Source organism: Pipistrellus kuhlii, unplaced genomic scaffold (assembly GCF_014108245.1).
Source record: "Pipistrellus kuhlii isolate mPipKuh1 unplaced genomic scaffold, mPipKuh1.p scaffold_m20_p_12, whole genome shotgun sequence".
Classification (NCBI taxonomy): Eukaryota; Metazoa; Chordata; class Mammalia; order Chiroptera; family Vespertilionidae; genus Pipistrellus; species Pipistrellus kuhlii.
Window position 1 is genome coordinate 24,831,921 of NW_023425427.1, and position 14,447 is coordinate 24,846,367.

Consider the following 14,447-nt stretch of genomic DNA (forward strand, 5'->3'; position numbering starts at 1 on the left):
GGCCTCCCTCTTCCCAAGCCTAAAGCCTAGCACAGAGGCCAAGCCTGGGATTGGAGGGAAGTGGGGAAAAAAATCAGTGAAAACATTTCCTCAGGTGAGGATAAAAGGAAAAATAAAGAAATGTCATATCCTATGAAAGACACATCTTGAAAATGCTTAAAGAAAGTTGTCATTTTTCCACGGTGAAGGGACTGGAGTCCGTGTAGATGAAAACACCTTGGTGGCTGCGGTGACTGGCAATGGCTGCAGCAGAGGGTGACAGGGCTGGCACCTTCCCCTGATCAGCCCAGTTGCCTCCTGCAAAGAGAGGCCAGACTGTGGCTTAGGTCTGCTCCTAATAGGGTGCAGGCCTAAGCCATCAGTAGGACATCCTGAGGGATTCCAGTATGTGAGGGAGGGCAACCTGGGCTAAGGAACCTCCCTCCCCCAGTGCACAATTTTTGTGCACTGGGCCCCTAGTACAATAATAATTCACATTAGCAGTCGTCCAATGGAGACTACAATATATAACTGATCATTATACATGATCAATTTAATGTGAGCAATTTAATAAAAATTTTACATAGTACCTACTTCAAGTCCTATTTAAAATCAATTCTATTTTCTTAAGCAATTGTGAAACCCCAGTTTCTTGAATACTACCAAGTAAGTCATTTGAACATAATTTATAGCAATCTAATTCACTGGCAAGCCTAAAATTATAGTTCAACTATTTAAAAAGACTTCTACATTTCAATGACAAATACTACTATAAACATCTATCCCCTGGGTAAACATTCAGCTAAAACTAGTTAAATCTAGTGTAATTCACTAAAATGAGTTATGACAGTTGACTGAGTTACATTAAGTCTAATCCATACTTCTTCTTACTTCTGTGCTGCAGGGCTTGGCTCAACTGTACCAGCCTTTAATGAAATCTTTCTTATTCACACAATTAGAGATAATTTTAGTCTCCTCTTGACTCCCACTGGGTTAAATCTGTTGTGATACTTAAGCAATAACTTTAAGTTCCCAATTATAATTACCTTAGTTTTTCTTTCTTAAAGGTGCTCTAGGCAAAAAACATTGTGTGAGTTATCTTTATCCCCTATAGAGACAGCCAGAGAGCTCCTTCCCACATAATAGAAACTCCTAAAGATAGGGAATAAAAATACTGTACCTGTTCCTTTTTGCACGTTCTGCAGTACGCCATGGCAGGAAACCAGACACGCCAGGCGGCAGAGGTTCAGGAGCATAACTGTCTTTCCCAAGGGAGTGTTTCCTTCCATTATTTGCAGGTTTCTTTGTAGCCAATCCTATGTTTGAGAAAACATTAAAAGAAAGACTCAGTATTCATTCAAGGACTACAGAACACTTAGCACATATGCACACTTTAAAAAAAATGCAAGCAGGCACTTAAAAATGATGCCAAAGACATTAAAAACAGTCATTTTATAAAAATGTTTTTACATAAGCCAGCATTGTTTAAAAATATGTAACAAGTTAATATTTTAACTAAAATACATTAAATGTGCAGAATATGCAAAAGTAAATAAAAAAATAAAGGAAATAAAATTATATAGGATACGTTTTATGTACTATGCAGAAACACTTAGTTTATTGAATTTCAAAGATAGAGAAACAGATACATCCACGACTCCTCATAATCAGAATCTTTTGAAGTAGACCAAAATTTCAACTTAAGATTAATTTTGCTATGTAAAAATGATCAAGGCTACAAGACTGAAAGTTGCTGGGTGGTAGGTGATCAAAGTTACTCTACTATAAGTCTGTTGACCTTCATTGTTCCTTTTATTTCATGTAGAAAACACAAAAGAAATAAAATCCACTGGATAAAAGAGCAAAATATGAAGACTTATCCTACATTTCAATACCAGAGTCAAGTATCATTACATAAAATATTTTGGTAGCAAAAACTAGCCTACATTTTAATATTTTCTTTAGAACAAACCATATATTAAAAATCACATTTAAATATTTTCACTGTTACTGAAAACAAATAATATATGGTTATATTTATCCTTGAAATCTATTTTACTATAGAAGATCTACTTAAGAAACATTAGTATGTAAAATAAAGCATATGTGGTAGTCAAGGACAAATATTTCATGTAGTATAGTTTACTGATAATCACATAATTCTGTGTGATTTCTCTGGATATATTTATATTATCTCTTAAAATATATAGGACCTCAGTTCATCTTATGCTATTATATTGTTATTTATCCTCAAACAAATAATGTTTGTGTATCTGTGATTTGTATGTGTATACCTTTTTCTTTAATTTCATAAATGAAAGCAAAAAATATTTGTAATGAAAACCAAAATACACTTCTCTTGTTAGATTTAAAAAATCCTAATAAATTCCTTTTTTTAATGTACACATCATCGTGTCATATGAATGTGACACAATTCACACAATTATTTAATCCATAACCTCACTTGGATCTAAATATATAGCCAGACACTTATTTGGCTTACCTCTATGTCTCCAAATAACTGAGGCAAATACAAAAAAAAAGCCCAAAAAATAAAATTACTCTTAAAATAGCTCAGCAAGCACACAAACTTGCACATTTTCACTTTGTTTAATTAAGTAAGAAAAATAATTTTTATTGTTCTATTCTCATTCCATGATGCCCTATTACAACACCAGGTACTAAAATAATAGAATTTCTAATTATTTTTTAATATTTAAATGTTTTCTTATGTGTTTCCACTTCTAATATTCTACTAAAACACTAACTTAGTTACTTTTAAGACTCTTATACATGATATAAACTTTTAATAATATATAATTAGTGTAATACTCTCAATTTCTTTGTATTTACTACTTGACTACTAAAATATCACTGTTTGGAAATAAAAACTGTAAGCAAATCATAAGATTTCTTCCGATTTAATAAACACTCTTACCAACTACTATTAAATACATTATTATTATTGTTATTGTTTAATCCTCATCCAAGGATATTTTTTCCTTTTTAAAAAAATTATTTTATAAAGATTATATATACTCTAAGGTGTTTTTTAAAAAAATATATATTTTATTGATTTTTACAGAGAAGAAGGAAGAGGGATAGAGAGCTAGAGAGAGAAACATCAATCAGCTGCCTCCTGCACCCCCCCCACCCGGGATGTGCCTGCAGCCAAGGCACATGCCCTTGACCGGAATCGAACCCGGGACCGCCTCAGTCCGCAGGCTGACGCTTTATCCACTGAGCCAAATCAGTTTCGGCAGGTGTGTGTGTTTTTTTTAATAATTGAAAGAAACAAAGTGTTAGCTCCCTCAACAACTTTAGGTGGGTATTTCCAAGAGGGGAATAAGAAGTAAAAGTGGAACTTAGAAGAAATTCTATTCCTTATAGCACAAAAGGATAGATAATTTTTTATTTTAAAAAAATCACCATGCAAACACAACAATGATAAAATTATCAAAGTGCACCCCGAGTTTTAACTGCAAAGCATTAGAAATAATCATCAACTAGAAAACATATTTAAAATAATAAACTTTTTATGAAGCCAAACAAGAAAATATGTTAATTAAACAAAGGAAAATATTAGCATCTCGTTCTGAAATTATTTCTACATTCTACAAATTCTCATAATCTGTATCAGAACAATTAGTCATCCTAATATGTATGTAGTTAATACTGTTTGTTACCATAAAACCTATATAATGAAAAGAGTCTTCAATTTTAGCACACCAGAACACATAAGGGTATAACTTTTAGTAGAATTAAAGAGTGAAGAGTTACCAATTCTAATAGTAGCCTTTCCTTTTCGACCACTTCCCAGAATTATAGTTTTCTTTTTCTGTTTAGCAGTTTTCAATGGTTCTTTCACTGATGGAATAGTTATCCACTGATACTGGAAGAGGAATAATAAATAATCCATTTCAGATAAAGGTAATTTATGAGGGCTTGATCTTCATTGAAAATTTTAAGATATTTTAAGTTAAGAAAAGATTTGCAATCTGTATTTCTGGTACCCCAAATTAAAGATTCACACATTATTTAAAAAACAGAAAGTCATTTCATTTGACTAAAAACTTAAAGATGACAAAAACAACAATGGTAATTTTATTTTATTAGAAAAAGAAGAAAAAAATCAATGAAAGAGAAATTCTTCCTAGAGAAGTGAAACACATTATACCTCTGACTTGGCACTGCTTCCATTCTGGAGAACTTTTTTGATAACTGCTTTCATCACAGAATGATCTAAAGTAAAATAAATTGAAGTTATAGTAATTGTTTTCCAATGAGTGGCTATTTTCATTTATAAACAAAAGGCAATCAATTATTGCTTTTTCCTATAAAATTAAATATGAAATCCTCATAATGTAATTATATACCTAGTCCCATCTTTGCATATTCTAATTTCTTCTAAAAAACCCAAGATGAAAGTATGCCACCTCACACATTGCCCTCCCCCAAATGCTACTATTTTGGCAGCAGCAAAGATCAAGTCTAAATACTTTATTTAAAAAAATTAAATATATATATATATATACATTATATATATATATATATATATATATATATATATATATATATATATATATGTTATTGATTTCAGAGAGGAAGGGAGAGGGAGAAAGAGATAGGAACATCAATGATGAGAGAGAATCATTGATCGGTTGCCTCCTGCACATCCTACACTGGGGATTGAGCCTGCAACCCGGGCATGTGCCCTTGACCGGAATCAAACCTGAGACCCGTTAGTTAAGAGGCCAATGCTCTATCCATTGAGCCAAACAGCTAGGGTAGACTTGTTTCTTTATTACTGTTTCCTTCATATGCCATACCTAATCTAATTGCAAGTCTTGTTAGCTACACCCTCAAAACACAATCTGAACTCAACCACTTTCATCAGCTGCAACTTTCCACTCTAAGGTAAGCCATAGCCATCTTTGGACCATTTCTTCAAACTGGTCTCCCTATTTGCTTCTTTATCCCCCCCCCACAAGTCTAATCTCCACACCAGGGTCATCTTATTGAAAGACTTCCCAGATGATGCCCTTTCCTAGCTCAAAATCCTTTGCTCATTTAGAGCAAGCCTCTGACCTTCAAGATCTTACAAGATCAGGTCCCTGGCTAGCATCTTGACCTCATAGCATATTACCCTGTTTTCCCGAAAATAAGACAGTGTCTTATATTAATTTTTACTCTCAAAAATGCGCTAGGTCTTATTTTCAGGGGATGTCTTATTTTTCCATGAAGAAGAATATGGTACACATTTCTTGTTAAATGAAAATAAAGGAAATTTATTACCTGTATACAGTACAGTAGTACGGTAGTTGTCAACACAAACCAGACAAACTGTGAATCCTACAGTATCAAGAATTTACTCATTTATTCAATGACAATCATGTCATCATCTTCTGGAACATCATCATAACAATCCAATTCCTGAATTTCCTGGTGAATTTCTTGTGACTCCATTTCTTTCAGAATCAGTGGACCAAATCTCTCATGTTTAGCAATAGCTTTCTGAGACAGAGCCTAGGGGGGGCCTTATTTTCAAGGGGGATGCCTTATATTTCACTCAGAAGGAAATCTGTAAGTTGGTCTTATTTTCAGAGGATGTCTTATTTTCGGGGAAACACGGTATGTTCTTCCTCACTCAGTGCTCTCTGGCCATGTTGGCTTCCTTGCTTTTCCTTAAATACTCCATCCAACCTGCCACCTTTGTGCCTGCATACTAATTACTCTCCTTTCCAGGTATGTGCTTCCCCAGATCTTCCATGGCTTGCCTCTCTCTCCACTAAGGTCTCTTCCATTTGAATGTCACTTGGAAGTAAAGCAGTCCCCTGGCAAACCTATATAATACTAGAGGCCCAATGCATGAAATTCATGCAAGAGCAGGCCTTCCTTCCCCCGGCTGCTGGCATCCAGCCCAGGCTTTGTTTTTTTGTTGGTTGTTTTTTTTAAATATATTTTATTGATTTTTTTATAGAAAGGAAGGGAGAGAGATAGAGAGCTGGAAACATCGATGAGAGAGAAACATCGACCAGCTGCCTCTTGCACACCCCCTACCGGGGATATGCTCGTAACCAAGGTATATGCCCTTGACCGGAATAGAACCCGGGACCTTTCAGTCCGCAGACCGACACTCTACCACTGAGCCAAACCGGTTTCGGCCAGCCCAGCTATGTTCAGATTTAATTAGCATATTACCCTTTTATTATTATAGATAATCCTATGTGCCTCCTTCAGTCTCCTTACTGCAAGGCGTCTTTGCACTTCTTACCATATAAAATGATACCACTTATCTGTTTACTCATTTCTATCTGAACTCCTCCACTAGAATGTAAATTCCATAAGGATAAGACTTTATGCTACAAAAGTATAAGATTAGGCAAGTAAATACATTAGGTTTTAAAAATTGTCAATACAACAATAAAAGACCCTGAATAGCCACAGCAATCCTGAGAAAGAAGATTAAAGTTGGAGGGATCTCAATACCAGACTTCAAACTATATTACAAAGCCACTGTTCTCAAAACAGCCTGGTACTGGCACAAGAACAGACATATAGATCAATGGAATAGAATCGAGAACCCAGATATCAACCCAAAAATTGTCAATACACAAATAAATTATTTTTGTATGTTATTTGTTAACCATTAAAAAAATGGGGAGACATACCAACAAGTGGATTTTTTCTTATATCCAGAATAACTAGAGTTATATTGTTTTCAAGGGCCTTGAGTAAAGTTTTTGCTCCTTCATTGGTGAGGCCACACTGCTGCAGGTCAAGTGCTGTTGATGAAAGACAAAAGATCACTTGCCAATTCTGTAGAGATTTAACACACAGACAACTTTCACTTATTCATGTGCGGAAAAATCCTGTATAAGACTAGTTATGGCAGGGTTTTAATATTAGGTACTGAAAAAAAAAATTTTTTTTTTAAGTATATGCACACATAATACAAAATCCAACAAAAAAAAACCCACCTCTTCTTGGATATGACAACATTATCCTGCCTTTAGTACCAATAAATCATCTAGCATATTTTACAATTAGAGTTGAAGAATAATTCCATATAATCTATGACTAAAAACATCACAAAAGAATCTCAGTTTTAATTAGCAAGGATGCTAATGGCATGTAAACCTCATAGGCAAAAACTGATTGGGCTCAGCTGCAGTATATTCTTTTGATCATGATCCTGAGCTCCAATTTACTCTTGAAACTAGTTAAAATGGGGAAGTAGAAAAAAAAAAAATGTAGTCATTAGATTTAGAATAAAAAAGACAAAAGAAGTCTAAGAGTATGCAAATAATGACAAATCCAAAGAATGTGTGAGTACATAATAAAATATATGTTAAATATGCCAAAAGCCCACCATGAAAGAATGTTACTCAAGAACTCTCCCTTGGAAAAGGTCAGACAAAGAAAAGAACAAATGACCATGTTTACTATTAGTTCTGAGGTTGTACAACCTACTCATTTAAACCAAAGGGAACATCACAAAATCATTGCTATAAATATACATGTAAGAGGAAAGTATGCCAGTCTTTAATAAAAGTTTTTATATCACTGTAAGTGTTAATATACTATTACATTAAAATAGCTGGAGTCTTTCAAAACCTCAGGGCACACAGAAATAAAAAGTCATATATATAAATCTAAGAGAATATGATGTAACACAAACACTTGCCACAGAATGGAAACAGACTATAATTATCCAACTAGCCGAACTGATTAAAAAAAAAAAAGTCAAGAAATCTCACTAGTAAATTAAATAAATACAAATTAAAACAATCAAATGTGATTGTTTTATCAGATTAGGCCAAGACCATATAGCAAAAGCCTTTAAAATGTGCATATTCTTCTTCTTTTTTTTTTTTTTAATATATTTTATTGATTCTTCACAGAGAGGGAGAGGGATAGATAGCTAGAAACATCAATGAGAGAGAATCATCGACCAGCTGCCTCCTGCACACCCCCCACCGGGGATGTGCCCGCAACCAATGTACATGCCCTTGACCAGAATCGAACCTGGGACCCTTCAGTCCATAGACTGACGTTCTGTCTACTGAGCCAAACCGGTTTCGGCAAAATGTGCATATTCTTGAACCAGAAAAATTCTTTTTTTAGGAATTTAACCCAATTTCCATTTAAATGACACAAGCCAGTGTTCAAGAGGGTGCAGGTCTCATATACACTGTTAGGATAGATTATAAATTGGCACAGTATTTCTGGCAGGCAATTTGGCAACACATATCCAATCTTAAAAATATGTCATACTTGGTCATCCACTTTTAGTAACATATTCTACAGAAGTAACATATTCTGCAGAAGTAATCCCGGCGGACACAGAGATGTACATACAAAGTGTTCATTACACACGGTTTCCGACAGAGAAAAGCACAAATTGTCTAAATCTAATTGCAAATAATTGATTAAACTATTGCACAGCAATATAATGGAGTACTCATAATATTCCATTAAGTGAAAAAAGCAGGGATATGGCCCGGCTGATGTGATTCAGTGGTTGAGTGTCAACCTATGAACAAGGAGGTCATGGTTTGATCCTTCCTGTGGGGTGTGCAGGAGGCAGCCGATCAATGTTTCTCTCTCATCATTGATGTTTTTATCTCTCTCTCTGAAATAAAAAAGGGATATGAATAGTAAGTACACTACAATTCCATTTTTGTAATCTCTAACTATTTATAAAAAAGTAGACTGAAAGTACGATATCAAATTGAAGAGTGATTATGTCTGGGAATTATTCAGATTATGGGTAATTAAAAAATATATATGCAACTCTTAAGAAAAGTTTAAAAGAACAATAAAAATTTTAGGATAAAATGAGGCTTTAAGAAATACGACAATGATATTATGCCAAAAGTTAATTTAATATTATAAAATTCAATATTTTCAATTTTAGAATTTACCTCTAAGCCATAAATCCTCAGTAAGAGTTTCTGCAAAAGCACTTGCACCCAAGTCACCAATGAGCATGTTGCAATTCAAAGTGATGCGCCTCAAGCCAGCCATACAGTCAAGATCAGGTCTCCGGTAACGAAGACTCTCAGCCCAGGTTTCTTCATGTCTTCTCATGGTCTGATACTTCAAGGGTTTAATAAGATAAAATATGAGAACAAGATAGGCATACAGAGTAGGACTTATTATGTTTGAAATTTACATACATACACCCAGTATATATGCCAGGAGAGTCAACTGAAGAGTTTACTCAATTCTAGTCTGCCAGTTATAAGACTGCAGCACTAGATGGCCTGTTGTTGATTAGGTATATATCGACAACTCAATTACATTATATGAGTTTTATTTTCTTTATCTGCCAAGTCAGGAAATAGAGTCTACATTCTAGCATTGTTGAGGCTCTAAATTCTGTTCTTCAGAGGTCTCCAAATGCTTGACTGTGCATCCCACATTTTAAAAACATGTACTTTATTTATTGATAAGCTATATATATGTAATTCTGTGCATATGTTTTATGTATATTATATACTACACAAAATTTTTAAATGATACAAAAATAAATACAGAGGTTCCAATACTACTTAGGATATGAGAACCAAATGTGTATGCAAAACCAGTTTGACATGCCTTACAAAATTGATGGTTTTATATATATATATATTTCCCCCCCGTCCCCTCCCCCCCGAGAGGAAGGGAGAGGTAGAGAAAATAAGAAACATTGATGAGAGAAAAACATCAATCAGCTGCCTCCTGCACACCCCCTATTGGGGATGTGCCTGCAACCAAGGTACATGCCCTTGACCAGAATCGAACCTGGGACCCTTGAGTCCGCAGGCGAATACTCTATCCACTGAGCCAAACCAGTTAGGGAATGATGGTTTGATTTTTAACCACAGGTATTATATGAAGGGCATTTTCAATTCTATATTCATAAAATAAATTTTGGCAACAGGAAAAACTGACAATAAAAAAAAATCTGCCCTGGCCAGAGTGACTCAGTTGGTTGGAGCATTATCCCATACACCAAAAGGTGACAATTCGATTCCTGGTCAGGGCACATATCTTGGTTTTGGGTTCAGTCTCAGTTGAGGCATGTATAGAAGAAAACTGATCAATGTTCCTCTCTCAAATTGATATTTCTTTCTCTTCCCCCCCACCCTATTTTTCTAAAAAACTCAAAAATAAATAAAAATAAAATATCTCATTACATTCTTGAACAAGAAAGTTCCTATGACACTATAAAAGGAAAATATTAATGTTATTTTTCTATTAATAACTTATTAAGAAACAGTAGAAACAATAGCATTTACATAGTGTTTATTATATGCCAGCCACTATTTTATACAAATTATTTCATTTAACCCACATAATAAGGCACAGAAGTTAAAAAATGGGAGAGCTGGAATTTGAACCCAAGGCATTTGCTTTTAGAATCCTTGCTCTTGACTGTTCTCTTGGGGGAGTCAATGGACTTGCACTGTATAGGCCCAAAGGTAAAATGTCCAGCTTTGTGGGCCATACAGTTTCTGTTGAAACTACTCAACTCGATGTATAGGGTGAAAATAGTCATAATTACTACAATATGTCAACAAGTGGGTGTGACGGTGTTCCAAAAAAAACTTTAAAAAACAGGCGATGGGCTGAATTTGGCCATAGTCTACCTATCCCTGACTTATATCATCAAACTATTAAAAGAGGCTTTCTGTTGCTGAAACCGGTTTGGCTCAGTGGATAGAGCGTCAGCCTGCGGACTGAAAGGTCCCAGGTTCGATTCCGGTCAAGGGCATGTACCTTGGTTGCAGGCACATCCCTAATGGGGAGTGTGCAAGAGGCAGCTGATCGATGTTTCTTACTCTCTATCCCTCTCTCTTCCTCTCTGTAAAAAATCAATAAATTATATTTTTAAAGGGCTTTATGTTAAAGTATTAGTAAGTAATTTCAGGCCTAAATATAGTAGATATAACCACTGTACAGTTGTTAAAGCATTATTTTAAAAACTATATTTACAAAATGCTAAAATAGTGATTCTTATTAGTTTATAAATTACAGCAATTGCCAGGACCGGTTTGGCTCAATGGATAGAGTGTCAGCTTGGGGACTGAAGGGTCCCGGGTTCGATTCCGGTCAAGGGCATGTACCTTGGTTGCGGGCATATCCCCAGTAGGGGGTGTGCAAGAGGCAGCTGATCAATGACTCTCTCTCATCGATGTTTCTAACTATCTCTCTCCCTTCCTCTCTGTACAAAATCAATAAAATATATTTAATAAATAAATAAATAAATTACAGCAATTAACAGTAAATTTTGATATTTTTTCATGTAAGTAATTTGAACTTTCTTCATAGTATCACAATAAATTTTTTCAATGAGTAAAAATACATGAAAGCATTGTTTATGTTTTTACATTCAATCTCTGATTTCTCAGATTAAGTGGACCATTTTTACTAAATGGTTGAACCCCAAAGTAAAACTGATCATATTCTTCCAACAAAACTAAAACTATAATTACCACATGTACCAAAAGACAAAAATAATTGCCATTTTTTTTTCAAGTGAAAGAGTTCTGATATATGATATAGATAGATATAGGTATACACATAAAAATAACCGCCATTTGCATCAAAATAATAAACCGCTTCAATCACATATGTTTTCATGAAAATGTAAACAAAATTACCTTTAAGATCTTGGCCATGTGATCTGCTCCCTGCCATGTCAGATTACAGCCCGTGAAGTTTACTGCCTTAATAGTGACAGAGTTCTTTATACCTTGACAGACAACTAAACAGAAAAAAACAACAATAACCATATGAGGTAAGATAAAGAGCCAGATTGGTCAATCTTGATTTACTTGCTTCTCTTGAGTCTACTGGAGATTTATAGCTGTACTCTAAAAACCATCCTGTACGATTTTTGCAGAGAACAGATATGGATTGGTGCATTCTAAAATATGGCAGTAACAAAGCATTATTCCAGTTTATAGCAACAGTTTAATCCTATTTAGATGCTAAAACTGGATCTAAATTTGCAAATTTTATTCCCAACCACTCTATAAAGTACTATCAACCTTTTGAGACATAGAAAAACTAAAAAGACTAAGTCTTTCTATTCTCATTTCCTATAACCTCATCTCGATTATCAATCAACAACTTAAATGTAAATTATAAACCCAGAACTTTATTAGGTGATATATAATATATAATACTAGAGCACTATATATTAGAGGACCTCAAAACTTGGTTCCCTCAAATTGAAATGCAGGCTTCCTCACCCCCATAGTACTTGGCATATATTTCCTATTTTAGCACACACCATAGTGCATTTTAATTATGGTTGCATATAGGTGTTTTAACGATTGAAAATTAATACTAACTTTTTTCTCTTTATATTTTGTTAATTCCCCTCCCTTAATATTTCTTAGAGATAAACAAACATAAAAAAACAAACAGTAAATACAAAATATTACATATTTGTGTAGCTGTGGCTTAACATCACCTTAAGTAAAATTAATTCAGAAAGTATTAAGCATGGCCGAAACCGGTTTAGCTCAGTGGTAGAGCGTCAGTCTGCGGACTGAAAGGTCCCAGGTTGGATTCCGATCAGGGGCATGTACGTTGGTTGCGGGCACATCCCCGGTAGGGGGTGTGCAAGAGGCAGCTGGTCGATGTTTCTCTCTCATCGACATTTCTAGATCTCTATCTCTCTCCCTTCCTCTCTGTAAGAAATCAATTAAAAAAAAAAAGTAGTAAGCATGATGAACTTTCATGTACAAGTGATATTGGACCAAGGTTTGAGCAGGCACAAGAACAATTCAGATAGAGGCAGCACCAAGAAAAGATCCAGATAGGAATTAACATGGCATGTAGGGAATCATAAGATTAGTCTGATGAGAAGAGACTTAAGTAAGATTAAGACTCACTTTCTAAACCTCCATCTCCAATTGGACAATTTGCAAGAGACAGTTGCACCAAAGTAGTTGATTTATTCAATCCCTTTAAATGGGGAGAAAAGGATAAACAATTTATTGGTTTAGTTTCCCCCAAAAGCAACTATTAAATGTTCTCAGGACACAATGGAGAAGGCTTACCTTGGTTAAAATAGTTAAATCTCTCTCTCTCAGAATTAGTCCATTTAGTTCCAGGTGCTTTAGAGAGTTTGATGCACTTAAACAGCATTTAAGAGCTTTGCATAGCTGGAAGGTCACATCTTTGTTTCTTATTGCAGGAACTCGACTTCTGCAAACTTTACTTCTATCAGAACCTAAAGAAAAAGGATTATAAAGTTAGTGATTTCAACCAGACATTTTATCATCATTAAAAAGGTTGAAGGTTTAGTTCCCAGTCAGGGCACATACCTAGGTTTTGGGTTTAACCCCTGGTTGGAACAAGTATAGGAAGCAACTGATGGATGTTTCTCTTTCCTTTTCTCTTCTTTTCTCTCCCTCTCTCCTACCCACCTCCTCTCTCTTTAAAAATAGAAATAAAAATAAAATAAAAAATTTCTGGTGAGAATTAAAAAATTAAAAAGCATCTGCTCTATGCTAAGGTATAGAAATAACGTCTACCCATAAAGTCTTCTTTAAGGAGGGACACATGAAAACTCTAAACTTCAACCACATAAGATATAGAAACATAAACTATGTAAGCAAGCAAACAAACAAAAACCCAGCCAACATAATAGCCATCCAGTGTGAATGAATAAAAAGCATATCTATTTTTGTCAGATTGGCCAAAAATATATATTTTTTGCTGTGTCAGAAAATTTTAGTAATTAATGTGTGCTATGAGATGAAAAAGGTTAAAAATTGCTGATCTAGCCCTAACTAGTTTGGCTCAGTGGATAGAGCATCTGCCTGCGGACTGAAGGGCCCCATATTCGATTCCAGTCAAGGGCATGTACCTTGGTTGCGGACACATTCCCAGTAGGGGAGGTACAGAAGGCAGCTGATTGATGTTTCTCTATCATCAATGTTTCTAACCCTCTCTCCCTCTCTCTTCCTCTGTGTAAAAATCAGTAAAATGTCTCTTAAAAAATTGATCTAGAAAGATGAGAATGACTACAGAGAAGAGTGGGAAGTGCATTAACTATAGGGGGAGCAAATGGGCAAAGACTTCCAAGCCAACATCTGTCAGGCACTGACAAAAAAGGCTAGGGTGCAAGTGGGGGAAGAGATAGAAATTAAAAGAGAGAGGCTGGCCGAAGTAGGTCTGGGAGAGAGTACAGTTTGATGATCAGGGCTACCAATGGAACAGGTGCCTCTGCAGGATAGAAAAAGCACCCCACTGCTGAAGGGCCAATTAGATAAAGGATTAGAAAAAGGTACCTACTTCAGATAAGAAAAAACACCCCCTCATAGAGCCAACTAGCTCCATGAGACCTGTCAGAGCACAGCTCAGATTTCAAACCTCTGTATAGAACACAAGCTATACAAACCAACATGCCATAATCCTGTGGGCATCAGCCGTTAGAGCATTTCTTTTAAGCTTATTTTTTT

At 35.1% G+C, this 14,447-nt stretch overlaps 1 protein-coding gene across 6 annotated transcripts in view; it reads right to left on the bottom strand.

Annotated features, from left to right (window-relative positions):
• CEP78 (centrosomal protein 78) overlaps positions 1-14,447 on the bottom strand; it is a 32,155-nt gene that overhangs the window by 13,162 nt on the left and 4,546 nt on the right. For 4 of the 6 annotated variants that reach the window (XM_045580096.1, XM_036433725.2, XM_036433723.2 and 1 more), the window contains exons 2-9: positions 13,041-13,213; positions 12,873-12,945; positions 11,631-11,734; positions 8,907-9,081; positions 6,651-6,764; positions 4,157-4,221; positions 3,760-3,871; positions 1,160-1,295 (exon numbers count right to left, since the gene is read on the bottom strand). In XM_045580096.1, coding sequence (XP_045436052.1) covers positions 1,160-1,295; positions 3,760-3,871; positions 4,157-4,221; positions 6,651-6,764; positions 8,907-9,081; positions 11,631-11,734; positions 12,873-12,945; positions 13,041-13,213 — 952 coding nt within the window. The remainder of the gene's footprint in view (positions 1-1,159; positions 1,296-3,759; positions 3,872-4,156; positions 4,222-6,650; positions 6,765-8,906; positions 9,082-11,630; positions 11,735-12,872; positions 12,946-13,040; positions 13,214-14,447) is intronic. The other 2 variants (XM_036433727.2, XM_036433726.2) reach the window with 2 other exon arrangements.